Source organism: Pseudophryne corroboree, chromosome 6 (genome assembly GCF_028390025.1).
Source record: "Pseudophryne corroboree isolate aPseCor3 chromosome 6, aPseCor3.hap2, whole genome shotgun sequence".
Classification (NCBI taxonomy): Eukaryota; Metazoa; Chordata; class Amphibia; order Anura; family Myobatrachidae; genus Pseudophryne; species Pseudophryne corroboree.
In genome coordinates this window covers 67,959,737-67,987,163 of record NC_086449.1, presented here as the reverse complement: position 1 = coordinate 67,987,163, position 27,427 = coordinate 67,959,737, and the positions used below count along the sequence as shown (strand labels likewise).

Below are 27,427 nucleotides of genomic sequence, written 5' to 3'. Positions count from 1 at the left end.
CATGCGGTCGGTCCCTCTGGAGCTAATGGTGTCCAGTAGCCTAAGAAGCCCAAGCTAGCTGCAAGCAGGTAGGTTCGCTTCTTCTCCCCTTAGTCCCTCGCTGCAGTGAGCTTGTTGCCAGCAGGTCTCACTGTAAAATAAAAAACCTAAATATATACTTTCTTTCTAGAAGCTCAGGAGAGCCCCTAGTGTGCATCCAACCTCGGCCGGGCACAAAATCTAACTGAGGCTTGGAGGAGGGTCATAGTGGGAGGAGCCAGTGCACACCAGGTGACCTAAAGCTTTCTTTAATTGTGCCCAGTCTCCTGCGGAGCCGCTATTCCCCATGGTCCTTACGGAGTTCCCAGCATCCACTAGGACGTCAGAGAAATATATATAAAAGTCAAAAATAGATCAAGTATAGCTGCTAGTAGAACCCGTATATTAGATGATTACCAATGAACAGTCACTTAGTATCACAGTTCCTTTGAACATATCAATCCAACACAGGACAGTAAATTGAGTGAAAGCCGCTCCAACCGGAATCTTACGTGAGGTATGAGCAAATGTTATCAGCAGGAAAAAGTCCCGACATCCACCAGGATGGCCTCTGGCTGCGGGGAAACCGGCACCTGCACTGGCACCTGCTGTAACCTGTCCTGCTCGACTTGAATGCTCCACGGGTCTGCACCTCTACGTGCCGTTTGCGGCTCTCGATGATAATTCAACCAGCAGATGAATAGTGCAGCTGATGAAAGATACGGGTCCGACTCCAGCAGGGGTCCAAAAGTAGTAGTCACTAAGTATTGTCAGCTTTGAATAATGGTTTATTAAATACAGGTTGAGTATCCCATATCCAAATATTCCGAAATACTGAATATTCCAAAATACGGAATTTTTTGAGCGAGAGTGAGATAGTGAAACCTTTGTTTTCCGATGGCTGAATGTACACAACTTTGTTTAATACACAAGTTATTAAAAATATTGTATTCAATGATCTTCAGGCTGTGTGTATAAGGTGTATATGAAACATAAATGATTTGTGTGAATTTACACACACTTTGTTCAATACACAAAGTTATTAAAAATATTGGCTAAAATTACCTTCAGGCTGTGTGTATAAGGTGTATATGAAACATAAATGTATTCTGTGCTTAGACTTGGGTCCCATCACCATGATATCTCATTATGGTATGCAATTATTCCAAAATACGGAAAAATCCGATATCCAAATTACTTCTGGTCCCAAGCATTTTGGAAAAGGGATACTCAACCTGTATAACACATATGGTGAAAGAGAGACGCATACAGAGTTCCTACAGAAATAACCATAACTTATAGCACTGCCTGTAATGGATAGAATCCCAGTACTTAGAGGAGCCGCTAGAACACTCTACTGGACAGAAAGCTTTCCTCTACTACTCCCAGCGGGATGTAGTGACCGGCGGTCACAACACCTCACCCGCCGAAAATCCAGACGGTCGGCATGCCGACCAACAGGGACTATCATCACTCGAGAGTGAACGTAAGGGGCTTCTTGCACTCACCCCCCCCCTGTTGGCACTCCGCTGCCGGGATACCTAACTCCTCACAGTACCTGCTTGAGATTCTATAACATTTTCTCACTATTACAAAAATTTAAATTGCCTTTCTCTAAGGCATATTGGAGAAAATCCAGAGCATAAAGTACAGGGGGGAAAAAAAGGAACTTGAACCATGGCAAAAATAACAAATGTATTTGCACCCTTTGCATTGCAACATGGGTTTGTCTAGGTGCAAAGTTATTTGCTTTCTCATTCTATGCTTCCATCTCAGAATCAGGCCCACTGCCATAATACAGGTTAACTTAATAAACACATGCCACATTTTAAGCATTACAGTGACTCCTCATGTGAGTAATAAATATTTTCTTCTTGGTAAAACACTTGCTGCATTCAGAACATGTTAATGGTTTCTCTCCTGTGTGACTCCTCTGATGTCTAATGAGATTTGACTTCTCTGAAAAACAACTCCTGCATTCAGAACATGTAAATGGTTTCTCTCTTGTGTGACTTATCTGATGACCAACAAGCTGTGCCTTCTGGGAAAAACACTTGTTGCATTTAGAGCATGTAAATGGTTTCTCTCCTGTGTGACTCTTCTGATGTCTAACTAGATTCTTTTTAAGGGTATAACATTTGCTGCATTAAGAACATTTAAAGGTCTTCTCTCCTGTGTGGCTCATCTGATGTCTAATGAGATTTGACTTCTCTGAAAAACACCTCCTGCATTCAGAACATGTAAATGGTTTCTCTCTTGTGTGAATCCTCTGATGACTAACAAGCTGTGACTTCTGGGAAAAACAATTGCTGCATTCAGAGCATTTAAATGGCTTCTCTCCTGTGTGAATCATCTGATGTCTATCAAGCTGTGACTTCTGGGAAAAACACTTGCTGCATTCAGAGCATGTAAATGATTTCTCTCCTGTGTGAGTCCTCTGATGTATAATAAGTCGTTGCTTCTCAGAAAAACATTTGCTGCATTCAGAGCATGCAAATGGTTTCTCCCCTGTATGAGTCCTCTGATGACTAACAAGATGCGACTTATTGGAAAAACACTTGCTACATTCAGAGCATGTAAATGGTTTTTCTCCTGTGTGATTCCACTGATGTATAACAAGTTGTCGCTTTGTGGCATAACACTTGCTGCAGTCAGAGCATTTAAATGGTTTCTCTCCTGTGTGAGTCCTCTGATGTCTAACAAGTTGTTCCTTTCTGTTGAAACACTTGCTGCATTCAGAGCATTTAAATGGTTTCTCTCCTGTGTGAATCATCTGATGTACAACAAGACCTAACTTCCGGGAAAAACACTTGCTACACTCAGAACATTTAAATGGTTGCTCTCCTGTGTGACTCCTCTGATGTATGACAAGCTGTGGTTTACGTGTGAAGGTTTTGTCACACTCAGAGCACAGATATGGTTTCTCTCCTGTGTGAACCCTCTGATGTATGAGAAGATGTGTTTTAGCTGCAAAGCGTAAGTCACACTCCGAGCACTGAAGTGTTTTCTCTCTTTTGTGCTTCATTTCTTTGAAGAGTAACAACTTAGTTACAGGTTTCTCCTATCCTCTAAATAAACATGGCTTTTGTGTACCGTCCAGAGGCATAAGACGAAAGGACGTCTTTTGTTGGCTTGATCAGAGAACAATGTCCCTTTCAAAATTCACCTGCAAAAAAAATAAAGTATGTTAACATTAAAAAGCGTGAAGCTTAGTGGCACAAACCTAATTTTTTTTTTGGTAGAAATGTTATATTGTATAAGGAACTTGATGTTTATTTATATACCATAGCAAATATGACACCATAATTGAGCATTGTTTTTATATTTAAAAAATATATATCTAATAATCCTGCTCCGTAAAATTAAATACAAGCGCTATTTATAAAAATTAACCACACTAATAATTTAGCTTTTTTGCGGCTCTCACACAGTATTCTGAAATAACTGGAAAAATGGAAATTGTAAGCATATAGACTTAACTATATAAGAGAGCGCAAATGATAAAATAAAGAACAATTTATTATCATCATAAAACCAATTGGTATAAAAAACTTTTGTAATAATGAAACCACATCAATTGAATCTAAACTCTATATATGTCGATACAATGATATCAATAACCAGTCCCAATTTAACTAGTGTCCAAAATTCCTGAATGAATAGTTATAGATAAATGTCCTGGACCGATTAAAGCTCATTGGATTGGCCACATTGAATCATTTATATAGACAATGCACCCAATTGAAAGTGCCAGCCTGTTATTATAGTGGATAATTGCTCCCAAGCACAAAACTGTACACTCCACTGGAAATGGATTAATCAATCCTCCTCATCCATAAAGTGCAATTTTGACCCCCGCTGTTAATAGTACCGTGTCTCACCGCTATTGAGCTTTCATTGTTGCTGTCTCCTATATTCTAAACGGTACCACCGTGGCCGTGACACTTGCAAACGAACACTGCCAAGCCCTATAGCACAGGGGCTAAGGCAGCGTGGGAGACAGCAATGAAGGAGATGATAAGTTCCAAGCTGGAACGGAACAGCTAGAGGCAGTGCAGGCGGTCAACAGATGATGAAGCAGCCGGGGCCAGCACAAATGATCTGCACAGCGGTGAGTCCCAGAATGAAACGGAGCGGCTGTGGGCGGCACAGAGACTTGCTCAGCGGCTGTATCGGAATAAATGGAGCTGGCCAAATGATAGGTGATGTGGTTCACATCTTAACGCGTTTCTCCGACGTACACAATTGTCGGTTTCCTCAGAAGATATTCCTGATGCACGGCAGTGTGGAGTATTTAAAAGCGTCGTCCACCAATGGGTGTTAATTACTCCTATGTTAATTACCAACAGGTGTTCCCTTCACCTGCACACAAATCCCATACAGGTGTGCATCAAGATTTAAATTTAAAAGTGTGGTTTGAATAACATCAATGGTTCAACAATACATATATTATAAACCAAACATATTACATATATAAAATTGTATATATAACCATCTTAGAAACAGTAAATAAATCACAAACACATTATAATAAAAATAGTAAATGCATCACAGAGAGAAATAATTTACATTTAGGAGGGTCTTCTATCAGGGTTAAGTATAACTTCCAGCATTCTCATTATATAAAGAGCTGCTATGGCTCAGTACACTAATAGCAGACACCGTTCAGCACTGCAGCCCGGGTTCAAATCCCGCTCAGAATAGGTTTTTAGAGAAATATATTTTAATTATAAACCTAATTTCATTTTTAGTTATTTTTATTATTTGTATATTCATTTTTTATTATATTTATTATTATTATTATGATTGCTGTTTGTTATATCCAACCCTAGATTAATCAGACATCATTGACAAATCTATTACTACATTCATTAAGAATAATAGATGGGATGTACAGTCATACAGTACATACCCGTATATACTCGAGTATAAATCGACCCGAATATAAGCCGAGGCACCTAATTTTACCACAAAAAATACTTACCGGTAAATCTATTTCTCGTAGTCCGTAGAGGATGCTGGGGACTCCGTAAGAACCATGGGGAATAGACGGGCTCCGCAGGAGACAGGGCACTCCAAGAAAGCTTTGGATTCTGGGTGTGCACTGGCTCCTCCCTCTATGTCCCTCCTCCAGACCTCAGTTAGAGAAACTGTGCCCAGAGGAGATGAACAGTACAAGGAAAGGATTTTTGTAAATCTAAGGGCAAGATTCATACCAGCCACACCAATCACACCGTATAACTTGTGACAAACTACCCAGTTAACAGTTTGAACAATAACATAGCCTCGGTTCAAACCCGATCAACTATAACATAACCCTTATGTAAGCAATAACTATATACAAGTCTTGCAGAAGAAGTCCGCACTTGGGACAGGCGCCCAGCATCCTCTACGAACTACGAGAAATAGATTTACCGGTAAGTAAAATCTAATTTTCTCTAACGTCCTAGAGGATGCTGGGGACTCTGTAAGGACCATGGGGATTATACCAAAGCTCCCAAATGGGCGGGAGAGTGCGGATGACTCTGCAGCACCGATTGAGCAAACAGGAGGTCCTCCTCAGCCAGGGTATCAAACTCATAGAACTTTGCAAAGGTGTTTGACCCGGACCAAGTAGCAGCTCGGCACAGTTGTAGTGCCGAGACCCCTCGGGCAGCCGCCCAAGAGGAGCCCACCTTTCTAGTGGAATGGGCCTTAACCGATTTAGGCAATGGCAATCCTGCCGAAGAATGCGCCTGCTGAATCGTGTTACAGATCCAGCGAGCAATAGTCTGCTTTGAAGCAGGAGCGCCAATCTTGTTGGCCGCATACAGAACAAACAGAGCTTCGGTCTTCCTGATCCTAGCTGTTCTGGTCACATAAATCTTCAAAGCCCTGACCACATCCAGGGACTCTGAATCCTCCAAGTCCCGTGTAGCCACAGGCACGACAATACGTTGGTTCATATGAAAAGATGAGACCACCTTGGGCAGAAATTGAGGACGAGTCCTCAACTCTGCCCTATCCACGTGAAAAATCAGGTATGGGCTTTTATATGATAAAGCCGCCAATTCCGAAACCCGCCTTGCAGAAGCTAAGGCCAACAACATGACCACTTTCCAAGTGAGGTATTTCAACTCCACTGTTTTAAGTGGTTCAAACCAAGGTGACTTGAGGAAACTTAATACCACGTTAAGGTCCCAAGGCGCCACCGGAGGTACAAAGGGAGGCTGACTATGCAGCACGCCCTTCACAAAAGTCTGTACTTCAGGCAGAGAAGCCAATTCTCTTTGAAAGAAAATGGATAAGGCCGAAATTTGAACCTTTATGGACCCTAATTTTAGGCCCAAATTCACTCCCGTTTGAAGGAAGTGAAGCAGACGGCCCAACTGGAACTCCTCCGTAGGAGCAGCTCTGGCCTCACACCAAGAAACATATTTTCACCATATACGGTGATAATGTTTCGACGTCACGTCTTTCCTAGCCTTGATCAGGGAATCCCTTTTTCCGCTAGGATCCGGCGTTCAACCGCCATGCCGTCAAACGCAGCCACGGTAAGTCTTGGAACAGACAGGGCCCCTGCTGCAGCAGGTCCTGCCTTAGAGGAAGAGGCCACGGATCTTCTGTGAGCAACTCCTGCAGCTCCGGATACCAAGTCCTCCGTGGCCAATCTGGAACAATGAGGATTGTTCTGACCTTGCTTATTCTTATTATTCCCAACACCTTGGGTATGAGAGGAAGAGGAGGAAACACAGAGATCGATCTGAACACCCAAGGTGTCACCAGAGCGTCTACCGCTACCGCCTGAGGGTCCCTTGACCTGGCGCAATATCGCTTTAGTTTTTTGTTGAGACGGGACGCCATCATGTCTATTTGAGACAGCCCCCACCGACCCGTGATCTGTGCGAAGACTTCTTGATGAAGTCCCCACTCTCCCGGATGCAGGTCGTGCTTGCTGAGGAAATCCGCCTCCCAGTTGTCCACCCCCGGGATGAACACTGCTGATAGTGCGCTTACATGGCCTTCCGCCCAGCGTAGAATCCTGGTCGCTTCTGCCATGGTCACTCTGCTTCGCGTTCCGCCTTGGCGGTTTACATGAACCACTGCCGTGACATTGACTGAATCAGAACCGTTTTTTCCCGAAGCAATTCCTCCGCTTGACGCAGGGCGTTGTATATGGCTCTCAACTCCAGGACGTTGATGTGGAGAGAAGTCTCTAGATTTGACCAGAGACCTTGGAAATTTCTTCCCAGTGTGACTACTCCCCAGCCTCGGAGGCTTGCGTCCGTGGTCACAAGGACCCAGTCCTGAATGCAGAATCTGCGACCCTCTAGTAGGTGAGCACTGTGCAGCCACCACAGGAGAGATACCCTGGTCCTGGGAGACAGGGTGATCCTTTGATGCATTTGTAAATGGGACCCTGACCACTTGTCCAAGAGGTCCCATTGAAAAGTCCTCGCATGGAACCTGCTGAAGGGGATGGCCTCGTATGAAGCTACCATCGTCCCCAGAACCCGTGTGCAATGATGCACTGAAACCTTTTTTGGCTTTAATAGGTTCCTGACCAGGGCTATGAGCTCCTGAACCTTTTCGATCGGAAGAAAAACCTTTTTCTGGTCTGTGTCCAGAATCAGGCCCAAAAAGGTCAGTCGCGTTGTAGGGACTAGCTGGGACTTCGGTATATTGAGAATCCAGCCGTGTAACTGCAACGTCTTCATGGACAGAGACACGCTGTCCAGCAACTTCTCCCGAGATCTCGCCTTTATGAGGAGATCGTCCAAGTATGGGATAATTGTGACACCCTGCCTGCGCAGGAGCACCATCATTTCTGCCATTACCTTGGTGAAAATTCTCGGGGCCGTGGAAAGCCAAAACGGCAACGTCTGAAATTGGTATTGACAGTCCTGCACTGCAAATCTCAGGAACGCCTGGTGAGGGGGGAATATCGGAACACGAAGGTAAGCATCCTTTATGTCCAGGGTCACTATCCAATCCCCCCCCTCCAGGCTGGCGATGACCGCCCTGAGTAATTCCATTTTGAACTTGAACCTCTTCATGTACAGGTTCAGGGATTTTAGATTTAAAATGGGTTTGACCGAACCGTCTGGTTTCGGGACCACAAACAGGGTTGAGTAATATCCCTCTCCTTGCTGGAGATGAGGAACTCTGATAATCACCTGTTGAATATACAATTTTTGGATTGCTGCCAACACTAGCTCCCTCTCTGACGGGGAAGCCTGCAGAGCCGATTTGAAAAACCAGTGAGGAGGCAAGTCTTCGAATTCCAGCCTGTATCCCTGAGAAACAATCTCTAATGCCCAGGGATCCACCTGCGAGCGAACCCAGATGTGGCTGAAACACCGAAGACGAGCCCCCACTAGATCTGCCTCCCCCCGGAAAGCCCCAGCGTCATGCGGTGGACTTTGCAGATGCAGGAGAGGACTTCTGCTTCTGGGAACTAGCTGTGTGCAGCCTTTTTCCCTTGCCTTTTCCTCTGGCAACAAAGGACGGTCCCCGTACCTTCTTGCTCTTATTGGAACGAAAGGACTGCATTTGATAATGAGGTGCCTTTTTTGTATGCTGTGGGGGGACATAAGGTAAGAAATTTGACTTACCAGCCGTAGCAGTAGAGACAAGATCCGAGAGGCCGTCTCCAAACAACTCCTCCCCCTTGTAAGGCAAGGACTCCATATGCCGCTTTGAATCGGTGTCTCCCGTCCACTGTCGGGTCCACAAGAGCCGCCTAGCAGAAATAGACATAGCGTTTATTCTGGAGCTTAGTAAACAAATGTCTCTTTGAGCATCTCTCATATACAAGGCAGCCTCCCTGATATGCTCTATGGTCATTAAAATGGCATCCCTATCTAAGGTGTCAAGCTCCGTAGATAAGGAATCTGCCCATGCCACGACAGCACTACAAACCCAGGCCGACGCCATAGCCGGTCTAACAACTGTATCGGAATGAGTGTAAATGTGCTTCATGGTAATTTCCTGTCTGCGATCAGCAGGATCCTTGAGGGAAGCCGTATCCTGCGAAGGCAGTGCCACCTTTTTGGATAAGTGTGTCAGCGCCTTGTCTACTTTAGGCGAAGATTCCCATTGTATCCTATCCGTTTGTGGAAAAGGATACGCCATAAGAATCCTTTTGGGAACTTGTGGTCTCCTATCTGGAGATTCCCAAGCCTTTTCGCACAATTCGCTCAGCTCAAATGAGGACGGAAAGGTGACCTCAGGCTTTTTCCCTTTATACATGTGTACCATCGTGTCAGGGACAGGGGGTTCCTCAGTAATATGCAAAACCTCTTTAATGGCAATAATCATGTACCGAATACCTTTTGCCACCTTCGGCTGTAATTTTGCATCTTCATAGTCGACACTATTATTATTATTATCCTCTATTTATATGGCGCCACAAGAGTTCCGCAGCGCCCAATTACAGAGTACATAAACAAATAATCAAACAGGAAAACAGCAACTTACAGTTGACGACAATATAGGACAAGTACAGGGTAAATAAACAGTTACATCAGCAGATGACACTGGAATAAGTATCAGGTGGCAGAAGACTGCTGGATTTGGTGCAGCTGAAGATTATTAAAGTAAGAAAAGGGGTAAGCACATGAGGGAAGAGGGCCCTGCTCGTGAGAGCTTACATTCAAAAGGGGAGGGGTAGACAGACAGGGGTGAGACAGATGGGGTACATAGAGAGCGTGGAACAGAGGTTTAGGATGAGATTTGGCTGGGTTTGGTGAAGAAGTGGGTCTTGAGAGCAAGTTTGAAGTTTTGTAGAGAGGTGGAGAGTCTGAGGGGGAGAGGTAGGGAATTCCAGAGAAGTGGTGCAGCACGTGAAAAATCTTGGAGGTAGGAGTGGGAGGAAGTAATCCGTAGGCAGGAGAGTCGGCGAGCATTAGCAGAGCGAAGAGGACGGGTGGGAGTGTAAAGCGAGATAAGATCAGAGATGTAGATGGGAGAGGAGTGGGTGAGGGCTTTGTAAGAAAGTGGGAAGCTTGAAATGGATTCTGAAAGGGAAGGGGAGCCAGTGAAGGTCTAGTAAGAGAGAGGAGAGGTGGACGTAGTGCGTTTGGTGAGGAAAATGAGCCGGGCAGCAGCATTGAGGATAGATTGGAGTGGAGAGAGGTAATTGTCAGGAATGCCAGTCAGGAGGAGATTACAGTAGTCAAGTCTAGAGATGACCAGTGAGTGGATAAGAGTCTTAGTAGCATCCTGGGTCAGAAAGGGTCTGATCCTGGAAATATTTCACTAGAGTCAGTATCCGTGTCGGTATCTGTGTCATCGATCTGGGATATGGTGCGCTTTTGAGGCCCCGAAGGTCCTGGCGCCAGAGGGACAGGCATGGTCTGGCTACCTGACTGATCCCTAGCTTCAGCCTTGTCTAACCTTTTATGCAATAGATTGACATTTCCATTTAAGACATTCAGCATATCCATCCATTCCTGTGTCGGCGCTATGACATTCAAGCACTCCCCCTCCACATTAAGCGAGCCTTCCTCGTCAAACATGTCGACACACGCGTACCGACACACTTCACACACAGGGAAACTCTTTTCTGAAGACAGTATCCCCTTTAAGGCCCTTTGGGGAGACAGAGAGAGAGTATGCCAGCACACACCCCAGCGCAATGACCCTGGAGACCAACACAAAATGTTTTTCCCCAGCCGCACTGTAATATAAGTTATCCGCCAATTATGTGCCCCCCCCTTCTCTTTTAAACACCCCTTCCCCGTGTGTAAGCAGGGGAGAGTCCGGGGAGCTTCCTCTCAGTGTTCTGTGGAGAGACAATGGCGCTGGTGAGTGCTGAGGGAGAAGCCCCGCCCCCTCGGCGGCGGGCTTCAGTCCAGCTCAAAGTTATAAAAAAATGGCGGGGGCTCTTTCATATACATGTACAGTGCCCACCTGTACATGTATATTGTCTTTTGCCATAAGAGAGGTGTTATATTGCTGCCCAGGGCGCCCCCCCCTGCGCCCTGCACCCTTACAGTGACCGGAGTATGGGAGCAATGACGCACAGCTGCAGTGCTGTGCGTTACCTCAGTGAAGCTCTGAAGGCTTCTGCCGCCTGAGACGTCTTCTGACTACGTTTCTTCTGGCTCTGTGAGGAGAATGACGGCGCGGCTCTGGGGGTGGACGCCCAGTAAGACGCCCTGTGTTCACCCCCTCTGAAGCTAATGGTGTCCAGTAGCCGAGGAAGCAGAGCCTATCAATTAAGAAGGTCTGCCCTCTCTCCTCAGTCCCTCGATGCAGGGAGCCTGTTGCCAGCAGTGCTCCGTGTAAAAATGTAGAAAAAATCCAAACAAAAATGCTTCCTAGGCAGAGAACTCCGGGGAGCTCCCTGCAGTGCACCCATCTCGCTCTGGGCACAGTGTAAAACTGAGGTCTGGAGGAGGGACATAGAGGGAGGAGCCAGTGCACACCCAGTATCCAAAGCTTTCTTGGAGTGCCCTATCTCCTGCGGAGCCCGTCTATTCCCCATGGTCCTTACGGAGTCCCCAGCATCCTCTAGGACGTAAGAGAAATAACTTTTTTTGCATGGTTCATGGTTTCCACAACTTTACTAGAAAACCCCTTGGCTCTCAATATCTTGGTTTCAAGAACCAAGTCATCAAGCCAACCAACTCAAATCTGTGTGTAGACATGGACCCTGATGAAGATCTGGAAGATCTGATAGCGTAAAAGAGAGTCTGGAGGCAGCAGTGACAGGTGGTTATCAGTGCGATTGCTACGGGCTTACCAGAGCGGGCAGGGGCAAGAGTGGAGGGGGATCACACTGGAGATGTGGGTGGGTTAGGAGCGGGTAAGTGCTAAGTAGGAGAGAGTGAGGAATATAGATTGAATTCTTAAGGGTATAAAGAGGCAGTGTGAGGATTGGCATAGTGAGGAGCAGAAACATGTGACAAAGATCAGTCTTAAGATCAGCATTAAGGAGGAACTGAACTGCAGAGTGATGGGTGCCGGGAAGACCAGAGAAGAGTCACCTACAACAGTTAAAAGATAAGGGAGTGGAGCAATGTTTGTAGCAGAGGGGAGGAAGACGCTTACCCTGGCAATGTTCTGGAGATGAGAGTGACTGAAAGACTTAAAGCACTGTAAATATTCTGGTGTTGTCAACAGTGAGGCAAAGGTGGAGAAGAGTGGACATATTAAGCTTGAGCATGGGTTAAGACATTCGTGAAGCGATGGTAGACAGAGATACATAAAGACAGTACTATACAGATGATGTCCCCACTCCTAATCCACATGGAGGGTGGGTATCCACAATCTGTATGTGCCGTCTACGATGCAATAGTCCCAGATTGAATCAATCATGATATATCCATAACAAGGTCAAAGTGAAAATTTGTTCAAATAATTATACAATATAAGTGGGAAATATGATCCCAACCGGTGGCAGCTGCATCGACCACACAGTGCATGGGTGTGGGGGGTGGGGGGGGGGGGGGAGGGGGGGGTGTGTGAGCGTATAAACATACATGCTATGCTGTATGTAAATATATGTGCTGGCTGGTTATCCCTGGGATTGGCATAGCTATATATCAAAGCTCCCGCTGCATCCAGGACTCAGCATTAGGCTTCTCTTCTCCTTCCACTATAATCCCGCCACCAGACTTCTGTGAAACTAGCCAATGGTAGTCTGGGGGCGGGCTTATAGCCTGAATTCTGGGTACACCAATACTGATTTTCTGCACAGGATAACTTGTCTTAAGTGTGGGAATAAATGGTATAAATTGGTCAAAAAGTACAATCAAATCACAATGATCTACCAGTGCTGAGTGCAGTGACTGTTCTATCCAATCATAACTGTATCATTTTCAGTATGGCAGTCATTAGTAAGAGCTACTGACCCCCGACAAGTAAACCTCAGCTATATATATATATATATATATATATATATATATATATATATATATATATATATATATATATATATATATATATATATATACACACATACATACATTATATATGCGTGTGAAATGCACAGTAGTAGTAGTAGTAGTAGTAGTACTGGACAAATAATGTGCCCGTGCATTCCAGATAGTGCATCAGTTCATGTACAGGTTAAATTGCTGAAAATAAGATTTTGATATACGTACCGGTAAATCCTTTTCTCGTAGTCCATAAGGGATATTGGAGACAGAACTAGTATGATGGGGTATAGAAGGGTCCAAAGGAGCAAGTGCACTTTACAATTATTCACTGGGTGTGCTGGCTCCTCCCCTCTATGCCTCCTCCTACAGCTCAGTTATATGTGAAACAGTGCCTGAAGGAGAATTACATACTTGAGAGAAGGAACTTAACAGGTGTGAGATTTAAACACCAGCACACCAAAACAAACTTAGCCAGCAAGGTCTGGCAACATTAACATAAGCTTAGCCAGGAAAGTCTGGTAACAGCTGAACAGGAACACCAAAAAGGGAACCTGCAGAAAGTCACCGCACAGAGGCGGGCACCCAATATCCCTTATGGACTACGAGAAAAGGATTTACCGGTAGTCCTATTTTCTCTAGCATCCATAAGGGATTTTGGGGACAGAATTAGTACGATGGGGATGTCCCAAAGCTTCCAGAACGTGCGGGAACGTGCGGAGACAACTGCAGCACCGCCTGCCCAAACTGGGTATCCTCTTTGGTCAAGGTATTAAATTTGTAGAACTTCACAAAGGTGTTCGTCCCCGACCAGGTAGCAGCTCAGCATAGTTGTAGGCCCGAGACTTGACGGGCAGCCGCCCAGGAAGAACCCGCCGATCTAGTAGAGTGGACCGTCAGACTGTGGAAACGGTAAGGGCTGCTGAAATATAAGCCTGTTGGATAGTAAGATTAATCCAACGCGCAACGGACTGCTTTAAAGCAGGGCAACCCTTTTTACGTGCATCATACAGCACGAACAAGGAATCCGTCTTCCTGATGCGAGCCATCCTCCTGACATAGACCTGCAAGGCTCATACAGCATCCAATGCCTCCGGAATAGAAGCAGTGCCAGAACTGGATGGAGTCCTGAGCTCTGCTCTGTTTTCGTAAAAGACCAAGTACGGACTTTTGCACAACAAAGCCCCCAATTCTGAGACACGCCTAGCAGAAGCCAGGGCCAGTAACATCACCGTTTTCCACGTGAGGTATTTATCCTCTACCGTCGTCAGAGGTTCGAACAAGGAGGACTGTAGAAAGCGCAACATAACATCTAGATTTCAAGGTGCCGTAGGCAGCATAAAGGGAGGTTGTATATGAAGCACCCCTTGCAAGAAGGTCTGAACTTCCGGCAAGAGAGACAACTTCTTCTGGAAGAAGATGGTGAGAGATGAAATCTGGACCTTAATGGATCCCAAACATAAGCCATTATCCACTCCAGCCTGCAGGAAACACAGGAACCTTCCTAAGTGGAATTCCGCAGAAGGATATGTGCGTTCTTCGCACCAAGAGACAAATTTCCTCCAGATATGATGAAAATGTTTTGACGTCACAGGTTTTCTGGCTTGTACCATAGTGGCAATGACCTTTATGGAAAGCCCTTTGTGAGCTAGGATGTTCCGCTCAACCTCCATGCCATCAAACGAAGCTACCGTAAGTCCGGGTAGATGAACGGTCCTTGTTGAAGAGCTCTTCGTAGTGGTAGAGGCCAAGGGTCCTGTACGGACATGTGCAGAATAGCCACGCTCTTCGGGGCCAATCCGGGGCAATCAAGATTGCTTCCACTCTCAGGTGTCTTATCCACTTCAGCACTCTTGGAATCAGAGGAAACAGGTAAACCAGCTGGTAGGGCCAAGGCGAGGTCAACGCATCCACTGCGCTCGCCAGATGATCCCTGGTCTGTGAGCAGTAACAGCAAAGCTTCTTGTTGAGACCCATCAGGTCGATCTGTGGGCAACCCCATCTGTCGATGATCAGTTGGAACATCTGAGGGTGTAGTCCCCACTCCCCCGGGTGGAGGTCGTGGCGACTTAGGAAGTCCGCCTTCCAGTTGTTCATTCCCGGAATGACGATTGCGGACAGCGCTCTTGCATGTTTTTCTGGCCAGAGGAGTATCCTTGACACTTCTCGCATGCAGGCCCTGCTTTTTGTCTCTCCATGTTGGTTGATGTAGGCCACTCCCGTGACGTTGTACGACTGCACCTGGATCGCCCGATCCCTTAGTCGAGGAGATTGGGTTGGGTGTGCACCATCATGCTGAAGTGTTTGCGGAAGCAGAACTGGTGTTCTGGTTCTGAGACCCAGCAACTGCTGGTTTCCTAGGTTTTCCCCTGGAGCCTCTCGCTGCGTTGGAGGCTCCTCTGGCTCTGGATCGAAATCTGGAGGACTGAAAGGTCCTAGGTACGTCTAGCAGGAGGGGCCCCCAAAGGGAGAAACGTGGATTTTCCAGCCGTAGCCTTCGAAATCCAGCTGTCCAGGTCAATTCCAAAGAGCCATTCACCTGTGAAGGGAAGTTATGCCACATTATGTTTTGAGTCAGCATCAGCAATCCACTGACGTAACCATATGGCTCTGTGCGCAGACACAGCCATAGCCGTGGTTCTAGCATTAATGGTGCAAATCTCTTTTAAGGAGTCACAGAGGACTCTTGCTGTGTCTTGAATGTGAGTCAGTAAGGCAACAGTGTCGACTAAGGTCATATTACCTGAGACCTTCCTTTATTTGACAAGCCCAGGAATGGATTGCATGTGTCATCCAGCAACCTGCAATGACTGGCCTTTGTGCTACGCCAGCAGCAACGTAAATAGATTTTAGAGTGGTCTCTATTTTTCTATCTGCGGGATCCTTCACCGTAAGGGAGCCCGGAGCAGGGAGCACTGCCTTTTTAGAAAGGCGAGAGACAGACATCTACAGCTGGGGATTTTTCCCAGAATTTTCTGCTTTCAGGGGCAAAGGGGAAGGTATTTAAAAACCTTTTTGTCACCTGATATTTTTTTTATTTTTTTCTGGGTTCTTCCAGGCTAGTTTAAATAAATCATCCAATTCCGTGGAATTAGGGAATGTGACTTTTGGTTCCTCTTGAGAGAGGAAAAATGACTGCTGAGTATTTGCATCCCCCACGGGGTGCTTTAACACCTCCCTAATAGCCAATATGTGGGGTTCAATACCCTGAATCGGGGTGGGATCCCCACTTATGGGGTCTCCATCATCCCCAGCATCCTGTATATCATCATCAGTATCATATGATAGGAGTGCAGGTAGAGCACATTTTTGGGAAGCAGGCAGGGAGGTACGCTTAGCAGTAAGGCTAGCCACTGCTTGTTGCAGTTCTTGTGTCTTGTTTGCATTTGCAGTGAGTTGAGATGACATACTGTATCAGACATCATAGTTTTCATAGCCCCCGCCCAGGTGGGCTCTGCATTCTCCCCCACATTAGTATCCGCATTAGATGTCTGACTACACTGCTCACATGATATTCAGCTTGATGTGCTAGGAGAGAATCGGACATTATACAAACTGCAATACTTCTGTTTTACCACAGTGAATAGAAAACAGTACAATATACAAACACACAATACAGCCTGATATGAAATATGCCAAGCCTGCCCTATTGCATGTGAGGAGACAGAGAAGAGAGACTCCAGCGCACACAATGTGGACTGGCCCCAGTGAGGCTGTCAGCAGCTGAAATAACTATGTAAACCAGGGGTCAGGGAACTTTTTTTTACCTTTTACCCCAAAATATATTTAGATACACCGACGTTACCCCCTTGATTTGAAAGGAAGGAAATCATATATTATTGTGCATATATACCGGTATCAATGTTTATATGGAATTTCTGAAATTCTGTGTGTATGTATGTATGTATGTATGTATGTATGTATATATATATAATATATATATTTTTTTTCACTTTTATTATTTTCGCCAATTATTTTTTGGCAATGAATGGGTTAATTAACACTTTCTCCCCAACACACCAGCACGACTTTTATGAGACAGATGGTCACATCCTCATTTCAGTAATGTCAGTGGGAATTTCCCCACTGTTATGTGGGCCACTGTCTGTTCCTGCGGAACTCCGTCAGCGGTCAGTCACAGAATACTTCAAGTTCTGTATGTGGGTTGGCGGGCTGTGGGTGGGAGGACAGCGCAGGACGGGAGGGCATGAGGGAGCACGGTGTGACATCAGCGCGTCACACCGTGGCCAGAATCACAGCCCCGGGGGCGAGCAGGAGGGAACGTGGTGTGACATCAGCGCGTCACACTGCAAGCCAGCCGGTGCTGTGTCTCGGCAGCGCGACCGTCCATTACCACCAGTAATTTACCCCTGTTCCCTGACCACTGATAAACACAGTGAGATTAACGATTATTGTGCACAATAATAGCGGCTCTCCCCCCTATGCCCGGTACCAGTATACAGGGACAGTGTTTGGAGGAGTTGTGGAGGCTGCTGCTCAAGCAGAGGAAGGTGCCAAAATGCCGCTGAGCCCGCTCTAATATAGTTCCGCCCCCCCAGCCATGGCGCCGGAGCTACTGTGTTATATTTATACTGGCATGTCTCCCTTTACATGTACAACCTTACATAAATGCATGGTACACTTTAATAAGCCAGTCTCACGGAGGACTGCAGCGGTACCCATACACCGCACCCGCGCTTTCAGCCGCACATTTGCCCGGGGGACCCCCCAAGCGGGGCCCCCGGTAGGTACTCAGCAGTTACTGAAGGCTTTTTTACACTGGCCAAAGGCATATCACTGGCCAAAGGCATATTCGGTGTCCGGGCATCGTATACGATACCCCTGCCAGTATATAAAATTCAAATTTGAGCGGGACTACAGCGCGCCGGGAAGGGGCGGGGCTTAGCCGCACAGCTTACCAGCGCCATTTTCTCTCTCCACAGCTGCTGCAGAGACGCTGGCCCGGACCTCCAAGCTCCTTACAAGTAACAAGGGAGCAAAATGGTGGGGGGGTGCACATGCAATTTGGTGCTTAGATGTGTATTTTACAGCGCCAACAACATCTATTATTTGTTTGTAGCATATGGGCGCTGGGGTGTGAGCTGGCATACTCCCTCTGTGTTCTCTCTACAGGCTTCCCTGTGGGTCTGTCCCCTTTATTTGGCCGGTGTGAGTGTGGGTGTGTCGGTACTACATGTAGACATGTCTGAGGCTGAGTGTTCCTCCTCGGAGGAAGTTACTGGGGGCGCAGAAAAGGATTTGGGAGTGACTCTGTCAGCACAGCCGACGGCTGATTGGGTGAATATGTTGAGTACACTGAATACAAATGTGGCTTTATTGTCTATGAGGCTGGATAAATCTGATTCTCAGACACAAACATGGAGGAAATCCATGGAGGACGCTTTGTCTCAGGTACAGACCCCCTCAGGGTCACATAAACATTCATTTACCCAGATGGCAGATACAGATACCGACACAGACTCTGATTCCAGTGTCGATTTCAACGAGGCTACTTTACATCCAAAAGGTAGTTAAGAGTATTCAGTACATGATTGTGGCTATTAAAGATATTTTACATATTTCTGAAGAACCTCCTGTTCCAGATACAAGGGTTTATTTAAAGGGAAAAAGCCTGAGGTGAAGTCTCCCCCCTCTCATGAACTGAACGCCATTTGTGAAAAAGGCTTGGGAGTCGCCTGACAAAAGGTGGCAGATTCCCATGAGAATTTTTATGGCATATCCTTTCCCCTCTGACGACAGGGAGAATCGTCTCCAAATGTGGACAAGGCTCTGTCCCGATTGTCCAAAAAGGTGGCACTTCCGTCTCCTGACACGGCTGCCCTCAAGGATCCTGCGGATCGCAAGCAGGAGACGACATTGAAGGCCATTTTCGTTGCTACTGGTGCATTACTCAGACCTGCTGTGGCGTCGGCGTGGGTGAGTAGTGCTATTGCTAAGTGGGCTGATAATTTGGCATCTGACATGGATACCCTTGATAAGGATAACATTCTTTTGACTCTTGGTTATATCAAGGACGCTGAAGATTACCCACAGGATGCGGCGAAGGATATTGGCCTCTTGGGATCAAGAGCCAATGCCACGGCGGTCTCGGCCAGGAGGTCACTGTGGATTCATCAATGGAATGCTGATGCCGACTCCAAGAAAGCTATGGAAGCTCTTCCTTTTAAAGATAGTGTCTTGTTTGTTGATGGCCTTGCTGACCTGGTGTCTACCGCTACTGCGGGTAAGTCATCTTTTCTTCCTTACGTTCCCGCACAACAGAAAAAGGCGTCCCATTATCAGATGCAGTCCTTTCGGCCTAATAAATACAAAAAAGGAAAGGGCTCGTCCTTCCTCGCTTCAAAGGGTAGAGGAAGGGGGAAGAGGTCACCTGCCGTGCTTGGCACCCAGGACCAAAAGTCCTCCCCCGCCTCTACCAAATCCACCGCAGCACACTGGGGCTTCCCTGCGGGAGTCCGTGCCGGTGGGGGGCCGTCTCCGATTCTTCAGTCAGGTCTTGGTTCAATCGCCCCTGGATCCTTGGGTCTTAGACATAGTCTCCCAAGGGTACAGACTGGAGTTTCAGGAGATACCCCCCCGCCGCTTTTTCAAGTCGGCCTTGCCAGTTTCTCTTCCAGAAAGGGAAGTAGTAAATGCTGCAATACAATAGCTGTGTCAACAGAGGGTCATTGTACCGGTTCCCCTGTCCCAACGGGGAGAAGGGTTCTATTCGAGCCTCTTTGTCGTGCCGAAGCCGGACGGCTAGGTCAGACCGATTCTGAACCTAAAATCCCTCAATCCATACTTAAAAACTTTCAAGTTCAAGATGGAATCTCTTCGAGCAGTGATCTCCAGCCTAGAAGGGGGGGGTGGATTTTATGGCGTCAGTCGACATAAAGGATGCCTACTTACACGTCCCGATATATCCTCCTCATCAGGCCTTCCTAAGATTTGCGGTGCAGGATTGTCATTACCAATTTCAGACGTTGCCGTTTGGGCTTTCCACGGCCCCAAGGGTTTTTACCAAGGTAATGGCGGAAATTATGGTACTCCTTCGCAAGCAGAGGGTCACAATTATCCCGTACTTGGACGATCTCCTTATAAAGGCGAGATCAAAGGAAAAGTTTCTAAGAAATGTGGAACTCTCTCTGTCGGTTCTGCGACATCACGGTTGGATTCTAAATTTGCCGAAGTCTCAGTTGATCCCGACAAATTGGCTGCCCTTCTTGGGCATGATCCTAGACAAGGAACTACAGAGAGTGTTTCTTCCGGCGGACAAAGCTCTGGAAATCCAGACCATGGTCAAGGAACTTCTGAGACCGGCAAGAGTGTCGATTCATCAATGCACTCGAGTGCTAGGGAAGATGGTTACGGCTTACGAAGCAATTCCGTTTGGCAGGTTTCATGCCCGGGTGTTTCAGTAGGATCTGCTGAACAAATGGTCCGGGTCTCACCTGCACATGCACCGGAAAATAATTCTATCTTCCAGGACCAGGATTTCTCTCCTGTGGTGGCTGCACGGTTCTCACCTCTAGAGGGACGCCGTTTCGGAATCCAGGACTGGGTCCTGCTGACCACAGATGCAAGTCTCCGAGGCTGGGGTGCAGTCACACAAGGAAGAAGTTTCCAGGGAAAATGGTCAAGCCAGGAGTCTTGTCTCCACATAACTGTTCTCGAGCTAAGAGCAATTTACAACGGCCTCCTGCAGGCGAAGAACCTTCTTCAGGGTCTCCCTGTCCTGATCCAGTCGGACAACATAACAGCGGTGGCGTACGTAAACCGCCACCGCTGGAGCAGGAGCAGGGCGGCAATGGCGGAGGACACAAGAGTTCTCCGCTGGGCGGAACAGCACATGAGCGCTTTGTCAGCAGTCTTCCTTCCGGGCGTGGACAACTGGGAAGCAGACTTCATCAGCAGACACGATCTCCATCCAGGAGAGTGGGCTCTTCATCAAGAGGTATTTGCAGAAGTAACAAGGAATTGGGGAATTCCTCAAATAGACATGATGGCGTCTCACCTCAACAAGAAGCTTCCGAAGTATTGTTCCAGGTCGAGGGACCCCCAAGCCAGTGCAGTGGACGCCCTGGTAACTCCGTGGATGTTTCAGTCGGTGTATGTGTTCCCTCCTCTTCCTCTCATTCCAATAGTGTTGAAGATTATAAGACGAACAAGGGTTAAGGCAATACTCGTCGTTCCCGATTGGCCACGGAGGGCCTGGTATCCAGATCTTCAGGAGTTACTAGTAGAAGATCCTTGGCCGCTTTCTCTATGGGAGGACCTCTTACTGCATGTTTCCGGACTTACCGCGGCTGTGTTTGACGGCGGAGGTTGAACGCCAGATCCTAGCTCGGAAAGGTATTCCCGGGGAGGTCATCCCCACTCTCCTAAAGGCTAGTAAGGAGGTCACGGCGAAACATTATCACCATATTTGGAGAAAATATGTGTCGTGGTGTGCAACCAAAACGGCTCCTGTGGAGGAGTTTCATTTGGGTCGTTTCCTCCATTTTTTGCAGGCAGGTGTGGATGCAGGCCTGAAATTGGGTTCCATCAAAGTGCAAATTTCGGCTTTATCTATTTTCTTTCAAAAAGAATTGTCCGTCCTTCCTGAGGTTCAGACTTTCGTGAAGGGAGTGTTGCATATCCATCCTCCGTTTGTGCCACCCGTGGCACCGTGGGATATGGAAGTGGTGTTACAGTTTATTATGTCTTACTGGTTTGAACCTTTGCGAAAGGTTGAGTTAAAGTTTCTCACTTGGAAAGTGGTCATGCTTTTGGCTTTGACGTCTGCCAGACGAGTGTCAGAATTGGCGGCTCTGTCGCACAAAAGCCCATATTTGATTTTTCATGTGGGTAGAGCGGAATTGAGGACTCGTCAACAATTTCTGCCGAAGGTGGTTTCTTCGTTTCACATAAATCAACCTATTGTGGTACCTGTGGCTACGGAGGCAGTGGCAGTCCCAAAATCTCTTGATGTCGTAAGAGCTTTGAAAATGTATGTCACCAGGACTGCTCGTTAGGAAAACGGATTCACTGTTTGTCCTGTATGCCTCCAACAAGATTGGAAATCCTGCTTCCAAGCAGACCATTGCACGCTGGATTTGTAATACGATTCAGCACGCTCATTCTTCGGCTGGGTTGTCGTTGCCAAATTCAGTAAAGGCCCATTCTACCAGGAAGGTGGGCTCGTCTTGGGCGGCTTCCTGAGGGGTATCGGCACTTCAACTTTGCCGAGCAGCTAAGTGGTCGGGTTCAAACACTTTTGCTAAGTTCTATAAGTTTGATACCCTGGCTGAGGAGGACCTCAGTTTTGCTCAATCGGTGCTGCAGAGTCGTCCGCACTCTCCCGCCCGGTCTGGAGCTTTGGTATAGACCCCATGGTCCTTTTGGAGTCCCCAGCATCCTCTAGGACATAAGAGAAAATAGGATTTTAATACCTACCGGTAAATCCTTTTCTCCTAGTCCGTAGAGGATGCTGGGCGCCCATCCCAGCGCAGACTTTTTCTTGCAGTTTGTAATGATACTTGTTGTTTTCGGTTGCACAAAGGTTGTGTATCAGTTGTGTTCAGCTTGTTGCTGTTGTTAGTTCATACTGTTATCTGGTATTCCTGCTAATCCAGTTGTACGGTTTGTTTGTGGTGTGGGCTGGTATGTGTCTCGCCTTAGTTTAACAAAAATCCTTTCCTCGAAATGTCCGTCTCCCCTGGGCACAGTTCCTATAACTGAGGTTTGGAGGAGGGGCATAGAGGGAGGAGCCAGTTCACACCCAGTCAAAGTCTTTTTAGTGTGCCCATGTCTCCTGCGGATCCCGTCTATACCCCATGGTCCTTTTGGAGTCCCCAGCATCCTCTACGGACTAGGAGAAAAGGATTTACCGGTAAGTATTAAAATCCTATAATATTCGTTCTGCCACACGTTTTACATGTGCAAAGTGCCACCAAAATCAATAACTGCAGACCTAGTACGTACTGGGACGGGCGCCCAGCATCCTCTACGGACTAGGAGAAGAGGATTTACCGGTAGGTACTAAAATCCTATTTTCTCTTTCGTCCTAGAGGATGCTGGGGACTCCAAAAGGATCATGGGGTCTATACCAAAGCTCCAGAACGGCCGGGAGAGTGTGGGCGACTCTGCAGCACCGATTGAGCAAACATGAGGTCCCCATTAGCCAGGGTATCAAACTTGTAGAGCTTAGCAAAGGTGTTTGAAACCCGACCAAGTAGCCGCTCGGCAAAGGTAACCCGCCGAGACAACTCGGGCATCCGCCCAAGAAGAGCCCATCTACCTAGTAGTATAGGTCACCCCCGACTTCGGTCACGGCAATCCAGCCGTAAACTAGCACGCCGAATCGTATCACAGATCCAGCGTGTAACAGACTGCAGAGACGCAGGCGCCCCAAGCAAGCTGGGATCATACTAGACAAACAGAGTCTCTGTTGCCCCAAACTGAGCCCAATTGGCGAAATAAATCTTCAAAGCCCTGACTACATCGAACGACGTAGAATCAACCAATGCTGAAGTTACCACAGACATCAAAATAGGCAGGCTTTCGATAAACACCGAAAACCCTTTTCTGTAGAACCACTAACAGAGTTCTCATTCTATCCACTTGGAAAAACAAACAGGGGCTCTTGTGAGACAAAGCCGCTACTTCCGACAACCACCTCGCGGTCGCCCAAAAGGCAAAAGCATGACCACTCTCCAAGAGAGAAATTTTAACACACCCTTCAGTAAAGGTTCCAATCAGTGAGACACAAGCAACGCAACACCACGTCAAGATCCCCCTGTGCCAATGGGGGCACAAATGGAGGTTGGATGTGTAGTACTCCTTTCACGAAAGTCAGAACTTCCGGAAAGGTGGCCAATACTTTTTTTTTTTTTTAATTTATAAGGCCAAAACTGCACTGAAACGGAGCAAAACTTTAGGCCTGCATCCACACCTGCTTGCAAAGAATGGAGAAGACCGACTCAGCTGAAAGTCTTCCGCAGGAACCTTCTTAGATTCACACCAAGACACATATTTACGCCAAATACGGTGGTAAGGCTTCGCCAACACTTCTTTTCTAACCTGAAGAAGTGTGGAAATGACCACACTGGGAATACCCATTCGGACTAGGATATGGCGTTCAACCGCCATGCTGTCAAACGCAGACGCGGTAAGTCCTGATACACGCCCTAATCTTGATGTAAGAGTTCCTCACGTAGAGGAAGAGGCCTGGGATCGTCTATGAATAAATCTTGAAGAACTGGATACCCCAAGCCCTCCTTGGCTAGACCGGAACAATGAGGATCGCCGGAACCTCTGACCCTCTTACGTTTATCACCTTCAGCAGAGTGAATGCGGAAGGGACACATAGACCGACTAAAAACACCCAAGGTGTCACGAGGGCGTCCACTGTTATAGCTTAAGTGTCCCTTAACCTGGAACCATATTCCTGAGGTCTCTCGTTGAGGCGAGACGCCAACATGTCCAACTGAGGCACTCCTCAAAGACTTGTCACTTCTGTGAAAACTTCTCGATGACGACTGTATTTCTCCCGGATGGAGATCGCGTCTGCCGAGAAAATCTATTTCTCCGTCGTTTACATCTGGAATGAAGACTGCTGATATAGCGTTCACCCGTCTTTCCACCCAGCGGAAAACTTTTGCCGCTTCTGCCATTGCCGCTTTTTTCCTTGTTCCGCCCTAGCGGCTTACTTACGCCACTGCTGTCAAGTCGTCCGACAGAATTAACACGGGCAGTTCATGAAAAATATGTTCGTTGAAAGTAGCTCTTAAATCAAGAAAGCTTACTGCAGACAAGCTTCCCAGCTTGACCTTTTCCTCTGGAAATACTTCCCTTGCAAAGACTGCTCCCCAGCCTCGGAGATCCGCATGCATGTACAATAGGATCTAATCCTGGATCCCAAATCTTCATCCCTCTAGGAGGTGAGAACTGTGCAGACACCACAGGAGCGATATCCCGGCCATTAGGATTATATTCCGGTGCATGTGTAGGCGAGACCTGGACCAGATTCCCAACAGGTCCCGTGAATATCACTCTGGCCTTCGACCTGCTCACCGAAAAAGCCTCCTAGGCCGCACCCAACCTCTTAATCAACGGAACATATTGATGGCGTGGCACTGCAAATCTGATCCGACTCAGGATCCTCAGACTTCTTTCCACAGGAAAACACAGAACCTCAACCGTTCAGCATCAACCCTGATACCACCTCCGACATCTGCGTCGTTGGGAACAACAGCCCTTCCTTGTGTTGAAGAACAGTCAGAGAGAAACAACGATTTGCACCACTTGTTTCTTGACCTCGCCTTCATCAGGCGAACATCTCAGTACAGAATAACAATGGCTCTACTATTGAAAGAAAACCATCATACTACCATCACTTCAGTGAAATGGCAAAGACAATCCTGGCTTTCCCTCCAGGTAATGTGAATGCGTAGAACAACGCAGGTAAACTTTTTTTTTTTTTATAACCGGGACAGGAGGACAAGACCCTGAACCTGGCGCACCTCTGTATGGCGTCGCGTACTACCTCCCCTTCCAGAGGGGCAACGGCAATATCCATTAGAAAATCAGTGAGGTGAAACATCTGTAACTCCAGAATGTCCCCCTTTGGATTCCATAAATAACTCACCGGTCCTAGTCTATTCCCAGACTAAGTGAAAGTAGTAACGGAGTCCTCACCGGAGCAGGTCCCGCCATACAGACTCTGTGACATGCGGTGTATGTGGGAGAAACAGAAACGACATCCTCTTCTGCGAACCTAATAAGGCTGCACAACTCTTACCTTTTCACCTTCCACTGGCTGTACAGAAAAGATAAAAAGTGTATCGAACCGATTAAAATGACTGCATCCCACAAAAGACTGCGTCACCAACCGTTGTGAGGGAAACTAACTCCCGAAGTTAGACTTACCAGGAATATCCCCCGAGATTGACTGAACTGAGGCATCCCCCCAAACAGCGGGACACCGTCCCAGGGAAAAAGTCCAGTAACTCTCGGAGTCAGCCTCAGCATTCCCCCGGCCACACTTCCTGTATACGTACGGCAGCCTGCCACAATGTTATAAAGAAGAACCAACATAAGGAACCTGCCCTCTCTCTTTAGGGTAAATCTATCTGATGTCTTACCGAATACAAACACTCCCTCATGTGCATGTAATGCAAATAAGCCCACAGCATAGAAATATAATATCATTTAGCTTTCCTGTATACGATCCTTTGAGATAGGGCCCCGTGTCGACCAGGCGTTGACCATCCCAATATTCTATCCGTGGTGGGAAAAGAATAAACCTACGGACTTCTGGAGAGGGTGTGAGTCATGGCCGACCTAGAGCTTTATCAACAGAGCGACCAGCAAATGAGAAGGAATACTATTACTTCAGTATTCATTATAAATCATAATATGAATATACATCTTGTAATACACATATACACACATATCCTAAATATATATATAACATACATATAAGCGGATTGTCCGGAGCCTTCTGGTCCCCCATAACATTAATGTGTTCCGAACGTGTATGACCATGTACTGAAAGCCCCAGTTGTGGCTCTACCAGGAAACATTATAGTCGACAGAAAACCCTAGTATTCGTCGACAGCAGGGATTAGTAACCAGGCAAAATTTTATTATTGCGACCCCAAGGGGTTCGAGGGAAGTATACCTATACAAATATCACTCCCCCACAAAAACTACCATGTCTGTGCTCAAGCTACAGGCCCATGGAACTTTACCATACATATACCTATAAAGTATATACACAGGTATAAGTCAGTTACCGCATGTCCATTTACACCCGGTGAAAACAGTTGGTGCCGACAGGGCCACCCACATACTACTGTGCCTCCCATATAGTATTTACTTTCCACAAGCATACCACTACCGACCTGATCAAGTAGCCACATACGTCGGCGATGCCGACAGTGAACCCCATAGGTGTTTATGACAGAACATTCTCGCCTGTCGACACAAGTGAACTAAAGTGGGTATAACTGACAGGGAGCACACAGAAAAATACACACAAGAATGATTTCATACTCAACTAGTGTTATATATGTCCAAATGGCGCTGACTCCAGTGTGTGTGAGGGCTAAGCCCCGCACCCCTCGGCGCGCTCTAGCCCCGTTATCTTATATATGCAGGCCGGGGATCGTATATAGTAAACACACTATACCACCTGAAAATGCTGTTCAGGGCGCCCCCCTCTGCGCCCTGCACCCAAGTAAACCGTTGGTGTGTGGGAGCACCGGCGCGCAGCGCGACCGCCGCTATGTACTGGCGGGGTATCACACGCGGCGCCCATAGCCTCAGTAACTGCTGCCCAGGGCGCTCCTCCCCAGCGCCCTGCACCCTATGAGTAGCGCTGGCGTGTGGGAGGACGGAGCGCAGCGCGATCGCTGCTATGAACTGGCGGGGGAATCGTACGCGGCGCCCGGGGCCCGTATGCTCTTTTACCAGTTAAAACTTGACCTCAGTAACTGCTGCCCAGGGCGCTCCCCCCCCAGCGCCCTGCGAGTGCCGTTGGTGTGTGGGAGCAAGGAGCG

General features: G+C 47.2%; 1 protein-coding gene across 2 annotated transcripts in view; it reads right to left on the bottom strand.

Moving 5' to 3' along the window:
• Positions 1–326: 326 nt before the first annotated feature.
• LOC134936161 (zinc finger protein 300-like) overlaps positions 327–27,427 on the bottom strand; it is a 28,673-nt gene continuing 1,572 nt past the window's right edge. For both annotated transcript variants that reach the window (XM_063931086.1, XM_063931087.1), the window contains exon 2: positions 327–3,184. In XM_063931086.1, the coding sequence (XP_063787156.1) occupies positions 2,165–3,043 (879 nt within the window). In that variant the 5' untranslated portion in view covers positions 3,044–3,184 and the 3' untranslated portion in view covers positions 327–2,164. The remainder of the gene's footprint in view (positions 3,185–27,427) is intronic.